This window comes from Musa acuminata, chromosome BXJ1-3 (assembly GCF_036884655.1).
Source record: "Musa acuminata AAA Group cultivar baxijiao chromosome BXJ1-3, Cavendish_Baxijiao_AAA, whole genome shotgun sequence".
In the NCBI taxonomy this organism is placed as follows: domain Eukaryota; kingdom Viridiplantae; phylum Streptophyta; class Magnoliopsida; order Zingiberales; family Musaceae; genus Musa; species Musa acuminata.
This window is the reverse complement of record NC_088329.1, coordinates 42,343,997-42,361,129: the sequence shown is the minus strand read 5'-3', so window position 1 is coordinate 42,361,129 and position 17,133 is coordinate 42,343,997. Positions and strand designations below refer to the sequence as shown.

At 39.9% G+C, this 17,133-nt stretch overlaps 3 protein-coding genes across 9 annotated transcripts; 2 read left to right on the top strand and 1 right to left on the bottom strand.

Moving 5' to 3' along the window:
• Positions 1 to 4,505: 4,505 nt before the first annotated feature.
• Positions 4,506 to 5,073, top strand: LOC135638967 (homeobox protein knotted-1-like 4). Its single transcript, XM_065152606.1, has 2 exons — positions 4,506 to 4,787; positions 4,867 to 5,073. Exons 1-2 carry the CDS (start codon positions 4,506 to 4,508, stop codon positions 5,071 to 5,073), a joined length of 489 nt encoding a protein of 162 aa, XP_065008678.1.
• Positions 5,074 to 6,160: 1,087 nt separating this feature from the next.
• Positions 6,161 to 7,522, bottom strand: XET2 (probable xyloglucan endotransglucosylase/hydrolase protein 7). The gene is made up of 4 exons (XM_009394667.3): positions 7,292 to 7,522; positions 7,124 to 7,224; positions 6,841 to 7,037; positions 6,161 to 6,751 (listed from the first exon to the last, which is right to left on the bottom strand). Exons 1-4 carry the CDS (start codon positions 7,461 to 7,463, stop codon positions 6,361 to 6,363), a joined length of 861 nt encoding a protein of 286 aa, XP_009392942.2. The 5' UTR covers positions 7,464 to 7,522; the 3' UTR covers positions 6,161 to 6,360.
• A 1,590-nt stretch (positions 7,523 to 9,112) lies between these two features.
• On the top strand, positions 9,113 to 15,409 carry LOC103978754 (uncharacterized). Of its 7 annotated transcripts, none has more exons than XM_065140609.1 (9): positions 9,155 to 9,261; positions 9,339 to 9,525; positions 10,949 to 11,035; positions 11,149 to 11,270; positions 13,193 to 13,322; positions 13,439 to 13,497; positions 13,580 to 13,778; positions 14,968 to 15,087; positions 15,211 to 15,409. In XM_065140609.1, exons 3-8 carry the CDS (start codon positions 10,975 to 10,977, stop codon positions 15,081 to 15,083), a joined length of 687 nt encoding a protein of 228 aa, XP_064996681.1. In that variant the 5' UTR covers positions 9,155 to 9,261; positions 9,339 to 9,525; positions 10,949 to 10,974; the 3' UTR covers positions 15,084 to 15,087; positions 15,211 to 15,409. The 7 variants fall into 7 exon arrangements, with proteins under 7 accessions (XP_064996653.1, XP_064996673.1, XP_064996681.1 ...); XM_065140588.1 differs by having other exon boundaries at positions 10,943 to 11,035; XM_065140581.1 differs by lacking the exon at positions 9,339 to 9,525 and having other exon boundaries at positions 9,113 to 9,261; positions 10,943 to 11,035.
• The last annotated feature ends 1,724 nt before the right edge of the window (positions 15,410 to 17,133 follow it).

Below are 17,133 nucleotides of genomic sequence, written 5' to 3'. Positions count from 1 at the left end.
AAAATTTTATGCAATCATATAGAATGATTATTAAGGTTTCAAATTATGAAATAAGAAAATAATTGATAAAAAAACAAACTTAGCATAATTATAACCTTTAATGTGGTTAAATTACTAATAAATATCATTTCAAGCTACTATCAAATCCCATTCTAAAACTAATTTCTAGGCAAATTTATATGATTTTATCTTCAAATGACTTAAAGTTACATTATTTCTATAATACAATAAGAATAATAAAATTGTAAGTCTCAATTATTTGACGTCGATTATTTAATTTTTATATTAATTAATATTTATATTCATAAGATCTGATATAATTTTCATATTTTTCATCTCTATTTAGAATCGATATTAATGATATTAATTATTTTTTTATTAAAAAAAGTTAACTTTTTATTTAAAATATATAAATATATTTAAAAAATAAGTACACAAATCTTTAAAAAAATAAGATTCGTTGCAAAACTTTACATAAGCAGACAAAAATAAAAAGACTATGGGAAAGTAGTAAACAAAAGACACATCAACTATATATGATCCACTATTCATCTATCCCATCATCATGCCGTCTACTTTATTCCCTATCATTCCCTACCTCTCATCTCATTTAGGCTTACTTCATCACCTACCTCTGCTGACTGACAACTATTTTCTTAACCTAGTTCCGAGTTATGAGACGGTGGGAAGCACACAACACAACCAAAGCACACAGGTCTTAGAACTCTAGCCCTGAGATAGGTGGGATGCATGAACGCTTGAACTGATGTTTCCTTTAGTTCACAGCCAATTAAAGAGTTAATGGCAATGAAACTAGTAAGATGCACAAGTCACGTCAAATAATAGTAGTACGGGTGGAGGAGGAGAGAATAATTAACCTGTCTCAGTGCTAACTTTGTGAGAAGAAGAGATTTCGTTCAACTGAGCTCCTCCATCTCCAACTTCCAAGGCAGAGAAAAGGGCAATTTTACAGCGGACGTAACAACACGCGTCCCAACAAAGAACAAGTAACAGGATGGTTGTGTGTGACAGGAGAAAGAGAGAGAGAGAGACAGAGAGATGTGTTGCCTCTTGGTCTCTCTCTCCCTCTCGCTCTCTTCTCTGCAGGTCTGATCGAAGTGCTAATAACATGCACAGAGAGAGAGTGAGAGAGAGCACACGGTACTTCGACAACGCATCCCCACCAGCCCATGAGCTCCATCACATCTCAACATGTGGTGTGTGTTTGGTTTCCACACTGTCGCTGTACGCTTCCACTGTAATAGAGTGTTTTTTTTATGATTGAAGGATCATCTACTGTTCTTCTCGCAGAACCTTGTTGATCTGCGTGAGTCTCTCACAGACCTGTGTTGTGGGTCGATATATGATCGAGTTCATGGAGATGTTTCTTGGGGGGATTACTGGGGACGCAAAACATTATCCATAAAGTGTAACTCAACTCATGATGTCTGAGTTTGCATCTCCAGTCTTTCTACCGCCACTGCAAAGCTAAACCCTATCTGCACGATTTGACGTCCGAAAAGAAAACCACCACACTTGCATTCACCTTTCCTCTGTGTGTGTGTGTGTGTGTGCATGTGTGCGCCCGGTGTTGCTTTCCAGCCCATCTCCCTCCCTTGGCCTCTTCCAGGGTCTCAGTGTTCTCATCTCCCTTAGGGTACTACTTTCTAGCTTTTCTTCTTAGTTCTTCCAACATTTTGGAAGCCTGATACTTGGAAATGGAGGAGTTCTCCCAGCTGGGAAGCAATCCATGGGGAGGCTTGATGTGCACCCCTTCTTCATCGGCCAAACAAACTACTGCCACGGCAGCTTCAGCCTTCGATAGAAGATACTGCGTTCCGAACCCTTTTCTGCCCAGCGACCACCACGAAAACCCCAACCTGCTCCAAGCAAAACCCGATGTGGCTTCCACTTCTCAAATCCCACAAGGCGATGTTGACGCCATCAAGGCTAAAATCGTCTCCCATCCGCAGTACTCCAGCCTTGTCTCTGCTTACATAGAATGCCAAAAGGCACTCATCATCTCGATGTCCCGAGCTTTATCTCACCGCGAGCTTCCCTTCCGCTAACACTTCTCTTGCGTGTTTGCAGGTGGGAGCGCCACCTGAAGTAGCTGCGCGGCTCTCGGCCGTTGCCCAAGAGTTTGAGATGAGGCAGCGGGCGAGTTTGATCTGCCGCGACGCGGTAGCAGACCCAGAGCTGGACCAGTTCATGGTTCTAACCTTCTTCCTTGCTTATAGCCGAACATTTGCTGGTCTCTTTCTGTCGAGTATGTCACGTATGTTTTCTGGCTTGGCGAGTTGTGACAGGAGGCGTACCATGATATGCTCGTCAAGTACAGAGAAGAGCTGTCAAGGCCGCTGCAAGAGGCCATGGAGTTCCTTGGAAGAATGGAGTCTCAGCTCAACTCCATCTCGGACAACACTGGTTCCCTTCGCATAATATCCAATGGTAATTGAGCCTTCCTTCTGATGAAAACGATAGTCAGATTAAACCTTTCCTTGGAAGAAGAAGAAGATTACAGAAAAAGCAAAGATGACAGGTTAAGAATCCAAGATGGAATCACATACTAAGTCTATATTGTCTCATCATAAACCATTCTCCACATAGATAGTAGATGGGAAAAGAGTTGGTTTTAGGGTTTCAGTCTTCTGTAGATTTCAACACTGCAATGCCGAGGTGCGCCACTGCCGTATGTCAGGAGGCGAAGTACGTGCGGTTTTACGAGGAGAATCCCTTATTTCCCGCAAGTCTGAATGAAAGATCTCCTCTGGCCTGTCTCCAGTCTTTTTATCTTCCTTTACTCTATTATCTATTCTTCCACATGACTGTGCACAACAGTATAATTAATCCAATAGATGGAAGAGTTACGGTGCCCACATTTCCTGCCCTGCGTCGAGGCTGCTACGCTGGTAGCCGTCTCACGTTCTTCCTCCACACATAACTTGCATGCTTCTTAAAGACATAATAGTCTAGTAGAAAGTTGGAGAGGAATCGAGGAAGCCCGACCGAAAGATGCATTTGGAGTCCACAAGAACAGCTTCTTGAATGCTGTCGTGGGCTTTCTCTTAGGGTTCCATGGACAAAATCTTGATTCCCCTTCAGCTCAAGAACGATCAAGGGATCACTCCCAATTTTCCTGAGCTCGAATCTAATATTGTGTCCGGTCTCTGTCTGGTGTGGTCAGTCTGGGTAGCAGCATATCAAGGAGAATGGGTTCTTCATTCGATCATCTAATGATTGTCCAACTTTTGCCACAACTATATCTCACGATTGATGTAGTGCTGTTAACATTTCTCTCAAGAACTCCCACGTAATCCTTCTGTCACACTGCGGTGCCATGCCGGGTGTGATGTATATTATTAATTGGTCAAAGTATATAAATTGTGTGCATTTTTACGTGAAATTTCTATAAATCTAACAAGGTTTTGAGTTCTCAAGAACATCTAGTGGATCTATACATAATCTACAGTAGAACATTTTTCTCTTACATGTGTAATGAAAATCCGAATGGAACTATTTTCTAGAATGTGGCTGTGTGCTGATAATCCATTGGTTCTGACAATGACATGAGATGGAAATGTTGTCCGAGTGAACTCATACTATGGATGATAGATATGCTTAAGCAATCTCAGCAATGCATATTCAATAGAAGATCAAAGTTCTGCACCTTTGTTTAAGCTGATATTAATGTAGATTACTGTGTTTGATTAGTTAACATGTAATCTTTCTATTCCTTTTTTTTTTTTGAAATTTAAATGAGATTTTAGTGGCTTGAAACGCCTGTTTGCTTTACTGAAAATCTGATTGAAATTAGGTATCTGAAAAATGAAGCTTGATCACTACAGCATGATTGGAAATTTTTGGCGAATACTTCTCGGAATCGAACTTGTATGACTGTCATCTTGAGAATTCCTTTTCAAATTCTCTGGCAGCCTCTCACATGCACAAACTATTAAATTCTAGTTCCACTGGAAATTTTGATTTTGATAATTCATGATATCATTAGAACTTCAACTGCAGCTATCATAATATTGAGTTGTAAATTCAAAAGAACACCCATGTCGATAAAATGACATGATTTTACTTGATCTTTGCTAACTCACATGACTTGTCATTTTTCTAAAGAGGATAGAGTTCCTGTCACAATGATGTTAGAAACAATCTTTTCTTATTTGTCCTGCATTTATTTGTTTTTTGTACTAATTTCTTTGTCATAATCTTGTGGATGAGTAATAGACAAGCCCAATATATTTCTCTAGCAAGGGTGAGACATGAAGTATCGTGTTTTAGGGTGGTCGATCCATATTTCAATTTCAGACTTTGTTGTCACTCATTGCACATGAACTGAAAAATTGAATGAGTATTGCTGATCGATGATTGACGGAATGTGATTTGTTTCTACTGGTTATTTCTCATGCTGTATCCATCCTAATCGATACTATAATTTCGGGTAGGGTGACTGCGAATGCAAAGTGTCTTGTTATGCCTACAATTACAAATGGATGGTTACATTTTTGCTTGTTTGGATGCTAGATGACAAGTTTGGAGTTTGCTCCGTCGAAGAGAACCAAGAAGGCAGCGGCGGAGAAATGGATATCATGGAGCTCGATCCATGCACCGAGGACCAAGAGCTGAAACACCATCTCCTCAAGAAGTATGGTGGATACCTGAGCAGCCTGAAACAAGAGCTTTCCAAGAAAAAGAAGAAAGGGAAGCTTCCCAAGGACGCTCGACAGCAGCTGCTCAACTGGTGGGAGTTGCATTATAAATGGCCGTATCCCTCGGTAAGTACTCTTCTCTCTATCATCAAAACTAGCCAAAGCACTACATCGATGGTGAGCCTGCTCGTATAACCATGAACAGGAGGCGCAGAAGGCGGCATTGGCAGAATCCACCGGACTCGACATGAAGCAGATCAACAACTGGTTCATAAACCAAAGGAAACGCCACTGGAAACCATCAGAGGACATGCAGTTCGTCATGATGGATGGGTACCATGCCCCAAATGCTGCTGCTCTCTACATGGACGGCCACTTCATGAGCGAAGGTCTGTATCGCTTCGGTCCCTGAGCCGCAACCATGCATATTGTGTGCCACGAGCGAGCTCTTAAGGTTTCATCGGAACACTGGAAGTCCACCCCCATCTTGTGTTGTATCTGTGTTGACCGTATCGTTGGTAATGCTATCGGTTGTATTTTGTCGTCGATGCCTCTTCGAAGTTAGATTCTTCTGCTATGCCATCTTCCATGCACATTTGCTTGTCGAAATGTTTGACTGCATTCGATAATGTTCAGATCGAAAGACGCCGTCTTTATCCATCTTCTTGTCGGCAGGTCATCTTAATTCCTATTTCCCGATCTCAAGCATTCGATTAAGTAACTTTAACTTAACAATCAATCCGAGGCAAAATAATACATGCCTTCTTCATGCTGTCCAATGGGGAAAGATCACGTAGGTACTTGCATGGTGACCATTGGTCTGCAGTGCTCCTGTTGGATGCTTCTGAGCCAACCTCGACAATGGTCGATTCTTCCAGCTTTTTATGCAAGCATGCTTCAGACATTTAGACTAGTTCCTTACGGAACAAGACAAAGTGTGTCCACCGGCGGGCCACACCAAAATTTACGGTTCATTATTGCTTTTAATTATTGCCATTATCATTATCATTTTGATTTATTTTTGTAAAAAAACTTATCAATATAATTTTTTAGATCTATTGCGATCGATAAATATTCTAAAATTTATAGAGTCATTATAACAAAAAGATAAATTAAGTATTACGGTGTTTCTCTCTCGAAAGAGTGATATCTATAAGGTTTCTAAATAAAATGAGAGAAAGATTTAAATTTTTTGGGTTCGAGTTTTGAGTTAAGTAAAATCTTACGTCGATTTTTCGATATAATTATTGATTTTTAAGTTTTGAAAGACAAAAATCAAGAAGAGGTGTATTTAATCTTAGTTATTTTTGTCCCGATCTATCTCTTTTTTGAGAGAAAGACAGATCTTTATTGTTGTTGTTGTTGGAACTGTACAATGATGAATGAGAAGACAGATTGAATTAAGACTAATCTTACTTTCTAAGAGAGTATAAAAGATACACCTAATTGGAGATGGAGACGAATCTGATGACAACAAAGTAAGATGGAATCACGTCGCATCCAATAAAACTGTTCTTCATTTATTCCGGTAAATTACATCCAATACAATTCTTCCTTATTGCATAAGTAGATAATCACGCTACAATGACAGAGTAAAGATAAACAGTGTGACTCGAGCACAAATGGAACCTTATTGCATGATGCCTTTCACCTGATCGGCACAAACACAAACACACACACACACACTCTGCTATATATCTTAGATGCCGGCGAAGCATTCCGGCGGCGGGACCGGGTACCGGGGCTTGTCGGTGCAGTAGTCGTAGATCATGTGGTTGGCCCTCACCCACCGGTACTTCCTGGCCTGCTCCGGGCTCAGCTGCCGGTACGCCGACCCCTCCCACCAGTTGTTGGGGTTGGAGGCGCAGTTGGCCGGGCCGGGGACGGCGCAGCCCTCGATGTCGAAGTCCTTGTAGTAGGCGTAGAAGGGCGCCTTGCTCCAGTCGATCTTCTCCAGCCCACCTCGCGTCGCCCAGTCGTCGCCCTCCCACAGGGTGGAGTACACTCCCATGGGCTGCACCTTGGGGTACGGTATCCCTCTGCCTTCGTTGTTCTTGTACACCCTAATCGGCACGTCATCGACGGAGAAGCTACACGTGCCATGAAGCAATCAGAATTCGGTCGTCGTCACAGAGAGAATGCCAGAGAATATATGCATGAACGAGGCGGGGGAACTCACACGACATGGTAATGGTTCCAGAGGATAGTGTACGTATGGTAGTCTGCCGCAGGGTCGAACCAGAGATTAACTCTCTGCTCCCGGTCGCCCTTCCCGTGAGCGTAAATGTTGGTTTGGACCGTGTACGGCTGACCGCTCCTGTTCCCTAAGAACTCGAAATCCAGCTCGTCGCGGACGGCGTCGGTGTCCGAATTCATCTGCAAAACCCAACCATCGTCTCAAGCTTGTGTACCATACGGACGTGAAGAATGCATGCCATCGAAACTAAACACGAGACACGAACATAGAAAGCGGTGACAGTTCCTGCGGAGTCGCCGGGGATGAGCTTAATCTTCATGCTAACGCGTCCGTAATGGTACTGCTTGTTGGAAGCGAACCCACAACCTGAGTTGACCACGGAAAGCTTATGAGTACTGTAGCGAGAACGCAGTGCTGTAGTGAGAGGAAGTACCAGAGGAGGGATCGAGCATCAGTTGAATTGCACTGCCGCCTTGCAGCTGCTTGATGTGAGTTCCTGCCCAGGTGATGCGGAAGTCTTGGAGGAAATTGGCCGGGCGTGCGCCGGCGAATGCGACGAGGGCGAGGATAAAGAAGGCAAGAGATAAGATAGTGGTGTGTCCCATTGTTCTCCTCCTCCTCCTCCTCCTGCCAATACTGGTAATAGGCAGAAGCAGTGAGATGTATCTCCGGAGGGGGATGCTTTTATAGCTGAGAGAGAAGGAAGAGTGGGATTCTGCTTTATTAGGATGAGAGCCCCACGACAGCTTTGGCCTCCAGCTCACGGCAAGCCGTCGCAGGGCCCTCGATTGCGACTCTCCTCTTATGACCATGCTATGTTTAACCTTGGGCTTGTCTCTTAGTGCGAGGCTAATTCGATCTAATCGCATTAATATTGCATGAGAATACGTTAAAGTCACTTGTAATATAATCGTGAACTAATTACATAGACTATAAATAGAAACACCCTTATAGAATCGTGCATGAATAGAGACAACTTCAATAAGTGTTGGATCACAATGCAGTATAGAGAAATTGGCACCGTAAAATAGGGAAAATATTCCAGGAACTTAATATGCAAACGAGCTATGTTAACATCCCCATATACAAGTGTCCAAGCAAAAAGTTGGAAGATTAGGACGTGGCAACAACCATGTCCTTGACTTGGCTGTGATTGCAAGATTCTAATGGAGCTCACTGTAATCACAGTTGAGCAATAATGGCTGTTCTAATTTCCACAAGAACAAAAAGAGATGATATGTGGTTAACCATATATCGATCGTCGTCGTTGTCATTCTTGATGTGTGCGTGTCAGTTTCAATAGAACGTGACTGGTCTCATATGGTAAGAGCTAAGAAGACATGCACTCGAGTAAAACCTAGCCTTATGGAGCTTCAAGGGAGGAGGACGACCGCAGTCTCATCGTACTTTACAATGGTCAATATGTGATTGCTAAGTCGCACCAACCATCCTCGACTTGAGATCTACGGTCCCTACTTTGATTCTTTTTCTTGATAAGCACCACCATTTCATGGATTCGTATGGCTTCCATTGGTTGGATGGTGTCTTTATCCACATGCTCATTAGGTTCCACAATTTAATGTCTCATTAGACGATCCATGTGACGCTGTCCATCTTAACAGGCCTTTGTCTATGATTAGAGAGAGAGAGAGAGACCATTGAGTGAATGACTCGATGAGCAGGGAGCATGCATTGAATCGATCCACCCACTTATCCATGCATCTAATTAAGCAAGGGTTTGCATGGGTCCGAATACACACAGATGTATGTAGATCTTTCGAGAGAGAGAGAGAGAGAGTGGCGCAAGTAAGGATAATAATGGAGGACAAGTGAATTAGATGGAGGAAGAGTTGCATGTAATAATGTTGGATCGACGAATTGTACTCTGTGACAGACCACAGCGAGCTGTTGGATAACAAGTACAGGTGTGGCAGGAGCCAGCGAGATAGGTTGGCCGATGCGTGACTAATCCGGCCACGTTGTACGTGCATGGCAGTACATGCACGTTAGATTGAAGTGTCGCAGTGTTATGACCACACTTTTATTTCATTTTGTTAAAAGAAATAATTATTATCGAAGAGAAAAATAAAGAAAAGGAGTCTTTTAGATAAAACAGGAATTAAGGATATCTGCATCAAATCTCGTGCAAGTCGTGATCACGTTTGATCGGCGTTTCCGGTTCGTGTTAAAGTCCAAGGACTCATTAGGCCCATTGTGGCCCATATTACTCTACTATATAATGCAGATGGGCCATACGTCTACTCACCTGACCCTTGGCCCAACGAACCCACTGCGGGTCATCTTGTTCGCCGGCTCGGTGGTCTCGGCGTTCGCAGGTGGCGCAAGGAAACCCTAGCGCGCGCGGGGTGTTCTTCCTGAGTCGCCTTCGTCGCCGTTTTCAAGGTAGCGAATCTTGATCCGTCGTCGCTTCGTGCTGGTCGATACGCTTTCTTCTTCCTTTTGCTTTTGGTGGGTTTTAGCCGATTTGTACCCGTCGATTCTCGTGTTCTTGGCGTACTGGTGATCGGTTTTGGATTCTTGGGGGGGGGTTCTTGCTGTGTGGATCTATCTTCTTGATGGCTGATTGTGACCGGCCGATCCATCTTGAAGTTTCCCCTCGATGCTCCAGTCCAGTCGGCGTGAAGTGATTGATTTCGGCAAATCCTGGTGCGTTTTCGGATAGCATGCACGATCCACTCGTGAGCTCCTTGAAATATTTTGCTTTCTTTTTTTGGTACCTTTTTAGCCGATCGGTAGTCGTGGGTTCTTCTGTTCTTAGCGTTTCGTGATCGGTTTTGGTTCTTGGGGATTCTTGTTGTGTGGATTTTCTTGATCTCTGATCGTGACTAGCCGATTTATCTTGGGATGATTCTCCTATTACATCTTGAAGTTTCCCCGTTGTTTCTCCAGTCCAGCTGGCGGGAAGTGACGGATTTCTCCAATCCACTTGTGAGCTTCTCGAAATATTTTGCTTTCTTTTTTTTAATTCCTTTTCCGCCGATTGGTAGCGTCGGTTCTTCTGTTCTTAGCGTCTTGGTGAGCGGTTTTGGTTCTTGGGGGCTTTTGGTAGTATGAATTTTCTTGATATATAATCGTTATCGGACAAATTATCTTGGCATCTTGATGTTTCGTCGTTGGTTCTCCAGCCCAGCCGGTGTGGGGTGGTGGATTTGGCAAATCTTGGTGTGTTTTTGGATCCCATCGGTGATGGACTTGTGAGTTTCTTGAAATAGTTTGCCTTTCTTTGGGCATCTATGAGACACCGTATGTAATTGGGTTTTTTGCGCTCCTGCTAAATACATATTGCATTTGTTTCAATCATCTGGTTCTTGAACGCTTTTCTTCCCTGCCGGTGTTGGCCGCACTAGTCTTCTTGCTTTCAACATTTAGATTGCAGAAGTCAGTGGCTTTCTTTGAGCATTTTTGTGACATTTCCATGGAAGTTCTTCACTCGGCATGTTTCTGTTTGCTGATCTTCGAAGATAATATGGTCAGTTTGTTAGTCAAGAAACGGATCTACATGTGTGATCTTTCACACAGACTGCATTTTTCCAATTCAGATAATTAAATTGAACAAGAAGAGTTTCTTTAGCCTTTTCATTGTACAACTTATTGCAAACATCATTCCCCTTCTTCCATGTTCCTTAAATGTTGCTTGGCAACCTGTACTCTCCACTTCCTTTCATTTAAACATATGGGTAGTTTTTCACTTGTGGAAGTTATCATATGTTTTCTGCATCCTCGTTTGATTTACTCTGGTTAAAGAAATTTCATTTTTATGAGATTTTGAATGATGTCTCCGCGTGTTTAAGTGTAAGCAATTGACAAAGCAAGAAGAAGCTAAGTTTTATGATCTTGCATTGTCATGCCTTTCCCTTGAGATATTTGGATCTGCTGATGCTTTATTCATGGTTATATTCTAATTTTTGACATTGATACATATAAATGATACATAAGCATGATAGACGAGTCCTCTGGTTATGCATCTACAAGTGATTGCTTCAAAGCCAGATATATAACTAAAAGCTCATCATTTCAATGAAGTGTACCTTGAGCATTCTTATATTTCATGGTTTAAATGCAGGAACAGTTTGCTGTGTGAAATCCAGTAGTTTAATGTTTGGAATTTCATACGGAGAGCTATTTCTTATTCTAGGGGCTACAGCAGCCCTTATCGGTATACCTTCTTTAGCTTCTTGAGAATAAATTTCTTAAATTTTTATTTAATGAATTGTAGATCTTACTATAATCAGTATAGTTAACTTCATTATTGCCTTCCAATATAATTAGGCCCAAAGGATCTCCCAGTTATTGCTAGGACGGCTGGGAGACTCGCAGGAAGAGCGATTGGGTATGTTCAATTGGCTCGTGGGCAGTTTGAAACAGTTGTGCAGCAATCTCAGGCTAACAAGGTGGTGCTACTTTTTCTTTCTGCTAAGCTCAGTTGTCTATGAATAAATCTATTTTTCATAAACATGAGATGATACAAGTGACTTGCTATGAACAGTTTGCATGTCTCATGGAAGGGAATAAGCTTGATCAGTAGAATGCAGGCATCTAAATATTGCTGTTGTTCAGATGCAGTCTTTCTCTATCTTTTTCTTGTTGTTGCTTTCTTTCTCAAGATCCCATGCTTTTGAGCTTTCTTCAGTTAATATCTAATTGTAATTTATAAGTCATGCAAGGTTACATGACAGTGTCATTTAGCCTGTTATGATGGCATTACACTAAATGTCAATTTGTAGATAACCAGTGGTACGTAGAGACTTCAGCTTTCTAGAACCATTGTTCCAAAGACATGAATGGTTGAAAGCAATTCAGCTTCTTTGTCATAGATTTTTTTTTTTTGCATATTAAGTTAGCTATTTGTTTATAATATGAGAATTGCAACTCATTTCAGTTGCATATGAGTGAAAATGGATTTCTTTTGACTTATTCCAAGATCACTTTCTTTTGCCACGTAAGTTTCTTTAGGACATAGTCTGCATCACAGGATTCACAAAGTAATTAAGAAGTAGACTTTGTGGAGAAAATTGTTTGGCCTTCCTTTCTGAAACAGGACTTTTGCTTGTTATGTGAGAAATTTAAGTTGAAAGACTAGCATATATGTTGTTAATTTTATTTCCAATGAAGCTCTTGAGTTGAAAAATACAATATAAAATGATATATGAAATGATTTGAAGTTATGTGAGACTTACGTAATACAAAGAATATGGCGGATCTTTCAAACTGAAAATAGCTATGTTATGATGACATGTGCAGAAGCTATGGAAAGGAAATTTCTTGAGTATAAATTTTTGTTTCTACCATGAGTATAGCTAGGAGTAATGGAGTTTCTTAAGAAAGCCTAGGCATCAGTTCAGGACAATTGACCGAAAATTAACATCGAAAGCCTGCTAACTAGATGATTGGAGTAGGTGCCAGAAATAGCTATAACATATCTTTAATGTTCTTGTTCTCCAGGAATGTTCTTGTTCTCCAGGAAGCCAACAAGATGTCATTCTATTTTAATGAAAAATTATCCATTTCTAAGGACAAAATATCATAGTAGCACATGATGTATCCAGGCAATAATAATGCTGTGGCATTGGGATGTCCAATTGGAATATGAAGCTTGAGAAAGGAGGAAAGTATGAGGAATTGTGATGAACGTTGCTAAAGCATGGTTCTTGCGTAAAATGTGGAAAAATTTCTAGCAAGCTGACAATAGGTGGTATGAATACAGCATTGGCGGTTATGGATATCTTGTGTCACCATAAGTGAATTATGTGCTGGTTTAAATTTTGTGCAGCATGGATCACAAGAATTATGGATTTGTAGCATGGGTTACTTTGTGGACACTGGAAACAACTAGGACTAAATTACAACGAAAAATTAATGGACAAGAAAAAAATAGATGAGGCATTAATGATTAAATTTAAATAATGTGAACAGCAAGGATTATTAAAAAGATTAAACAGCCATGCATTTCTATTATTTTTTTGGAATCCTCATGAATTGTGTTTCTCTCTTGGCGAAACTCGATTTTTCTAGAGGAAAAGAAAGTGAAGTGTCTGGAACCTTTTGTCAATCCATGCATGCAACAAACTAGAACTTAATGAAACATAAAAGATCTACCAGGCCTTCTTATTTTGTCATTTGTTTTCTTATTCTTTATCTGATTGAAAGAAGTTGAGAACAATAAATCCTATTCAATGTGGTGTATATGATAGTATCTCTTGCTGATTGTTCTGGACAATAGAACATTATGTTTCTCTTTAAGAGAATCATGCTGATCTGGCTCATGTAACTTATCCTATATATCATTGTATTCCTCATAGTATCACATTCTTAGGTACACAAAGAACTACAAGACACCATTGCTCAATTAGAAGCAATTCGTTATGAAATACGTAGCATATCAATCATAAACCCAGGTCCATTTACACGGAGGCTGGATGGACAAGAACAAGTGCAAAACACTGGTATGGAGCAAACTTTGTAGTTCTGATATATTTCAAGATCCCTTTATTCTTTGTATTTCTGCACAATGCTTCTTGGAATTTCTACTATAACAAGGCCTTTTCAAGGATATTATCAGGCCTTGACATTACTGCAAAACCTGATGGAGAGAATCAGCCAATAGCAACAATCTCTAAGGTTTCACTCAACCCAGATAATTATGTTATCATGTTTATGCATCTCAAGTTGCTTATTTCTTGTATTCATTTTCACTCTCCAGGATCTGACTAGAGCAAATTCAGTTTCTTCCAGTCTGCATAGCCAAGCAATGGCTTATGCGAGGCTAGCTGAAGCTCCAAATATCAAATTAAGTTCTTCTGAATCTCATGAAGATGTGTTGAAACTTAATGGTGAAGGCGATCTGCTGACTGTTCTGCCTGTCTCTGCTGAATCTGCAGGATTACTTCCAAAGCATCGTGGTAAATCTCTAGTCACTTCTGCTGCTGATAGAATTCCATGTTTTTATCTAGGTTGAATTACTTTATATATTTTGTACCAATTCTATGAAGTTTTTGTCAATGAATTGGACTAGGAAAAATAGGCTAACTTTAAGGGACTCTAAGATATTTAGAAAGAAGACGATGATTGAGCAATGGGCATGAAAGTGAATGTCATTGACTGAGACTAAAATGTCAGCGACCAGTAAGTTTCATAAGGTGCAGTTATGTTTAGATTTTATACACTATGAGTTCCGTAAAGAATACTGGGTGAGAAAATTTTGGATATTTCTATATATATTTTGATGTCACAAAAAAGAAAACAAAAATGTCTTCTACCTCATTTTAGATTCTTAATTTGTGGGTTCTTTGTCTTTTCTTCGTATGCAGAAGTTTCAGAAGTCTCTGGTTGATTTGTTGGTTTTAATCAAGGTTTTAGTAAAGCAGATGATGTGTTTCTCTCTTCTTTATTGCCTTTGTATGCTTGATGATTGAAGCTTGGAGAATACATCTGATTCTTCTCCATGTTTGACCAAAATTTCCTAGTCCAATTCCTCGACTGATTGCAGAAACTTGCTTAACTGATTTCTCACAGATTGCAGAAACTTGCTTAACTTGAAAATAATACAGAAATGCTTACAACATAGAGAATTTGGACCTTCAACAGATCTGGATCTTCAAGAAGTAAATAATGCTTAACCTAAAAACGAAACTGTGCCTGAACTAAATCAATTTAATTGAATCTAATATTAGTTAAAAATGGGCCATTTGATCAAGTAGCATTTGAGATCTATGACAGCAGAAACTTGTTAATTTTTCACATTCTCTTTAGATTTGGATTTTTTATTGGAGTGGGACAGAAAAAAGATGATGTTACAATTAATCCATCAAAGTTTGGAGCACCTTGGCTGGTTCATAAATCAATTTTTATATAATCTTGAACGAAGTTATGCATTAGTTGGGAGGTAATAGTTCTTTGTCTGTCTCTCTATTAAGTTCCGTACAGGACAATATCTCTAGTTAATTAAAAGACAACTTAAACCTCTTTTAATAAAGTCTTCTTATGCCTTTTTTTTTTATCTCTTGCATCACTAGTTTATATATATATATATCAATCATCTGAAACTCCTCTTTTTTGTTTTTTTTTTTTTTTTGTTTGATGTGATGTCAGATGAAGAAGCAAAAGGTTGCGATATTCTGCTAGAAGCAGTGGTGGAGGCAGAGGTGGCACGCAATGCCAAAGACTTCTTCGCACAACCACAGAATCAAATTGTAACTAATCAGTGAAATGGTAACATCATCTTTTTTTGTTTGTGACTAGTGTTGTGTGATGATGTTTGTGGTGTTGTGTTATTAAGAGCTTTGTGACTAGTATGGACTTCAAAAAACTAATTGTGAACTTTTTGGTTTTCAGTGGTGTTTGCGTGACAGCAGGTAGACTTCCTTTGCGGTTCAAGTATGAGTTGACCCTTCGGCTCTGGCTTCGCGGTACTTGTCTTTGTTAGTTGTGTAATTCTCGCTCCAGAGTAGTCTTTGATAAAAACCTAAGTTAGGCAAAAAGGCCAGGCGCAGTTTTTATTGGCGAAGAATATATCTTCTGGCTAATTGATTAAGTTGATTGCAAATGTGCTGCATACTTTGCGATGGCGAAGAATATCCCCGCCACAAGCTCGACCCCAAAAAGTGCTTTGAGGAACAAAAAACATAGGGAACAGAAAACCTGAACATTGCAAAGGCACAACATCAAACAACACACATACACACAATTCAAACGGATTCGCAATTTTAAAACCCCAATAATAAATAATAAAAAAGATCACTGGCATTCAGCCACTCGCATTAACATTTGGCTTTCAGATTAACATTCTAATCAAACGATCAATCCCTATATTTTTTGTATAATAATAATAATAGGAGGCTTGACTGATGAGCACAGGTGGCATGATATAAAGATAGTAAGTACATGGATGGACCCCAAGCTGGAAAACTAGGAGTAGTGGACTAATAATATACGCAATGCCATAACGTCAACGCTACCTAGTTACATCTCATCAAAGAATGTTATTTCTTCCCCTATATCGTCACTTACATAACAACCGTCGTGTGTGTCACTTCCATAACAACATCTCAACAAAAGGAAAAAAAACCTTCGTTAGCACCCTTCTTGAGTTGCTAGTAGTTTGGCTGTCTGTTGGATTAGATCCAATATGGTTACAAAAAGAATCAGTACTAAAAAGAATCATCGAGAACTCAAATAAATGTCGAGTAAAAGAAGAAAACACCACGAGAATCCATCAAGAAGAACACTAAACCCTAACAAACACAGACTACAAGAAAAATCAGTACCCTAATACCCACGAGAATCCATCAAGAAGAACCCCAATAAGAACCATCAAAAACGATAATAGATGTCGAGTAAAAGAAGAAAACATGAACGAATACCCACGAGAATCCATTAAGAACCCAACCAAATTGAGACTATAAAAAGAATCAATAACCTAAATGTGGCGTAAAAGAAGAAAACATGAACTAATACCCACGAGAATCCATCAAGAAGAATCCCAATAAACAGAGACTACAAGAAGAATCAGTATCCTAAATGTGGCGTAAAAGAAGAAATCAGTACCCTAAATGTCGAGTAAAAGAAGAAATCATGAACTAATACCCACGAGAATCCATCAAGAAAAATCCAAACAAACAGAAACTACAAGAAGAATCAGTACCCTAAATGTCGAATAAAAGAAGAAATCATGAACTAATACCCACGAGAATCCATCAAGTAAAACCCCAACATACATAGACTACAAGAAGAATCAGTACCCTAAATGTCGAATAAAAGAAGAAATCATGAACTAATACCCACGAGAATCCATCAAGAAGAATCCCAACAAACAAAAACTACAAGAAGAATCAGTACCCTAAATGTCGAGTAAAAGAAGAAATCATGAACTAATACCCACGAGAATCCATCAAGAAAAATCCAAACAAACAGAGACTATAAGAAGAATCCAAACAAACTATCAGTTCCTGAAAACAACCATCAAGAACCCTAATAGATGTTGAGTACGAAACGGAAACATAAACTCGGGCCCACAAGAATCCATCAAGAAGACACCTCATAGACAGATATTACAAGGAGAATCAGTACCCAAAAACAACCATCAAGAACATAACAAATGTCGAGCATTAGAAGAAAACATGAACTAATACCCACGAAAATCCATCAAGAAAATAGAGATCACAAGAAGAATTAGTACCGAAAAAGAACCATTAAGAACCCCAACAAATATCGAGTAAAAGAAGAAAACATAAACTAATAATACCCACAAAAATCCAT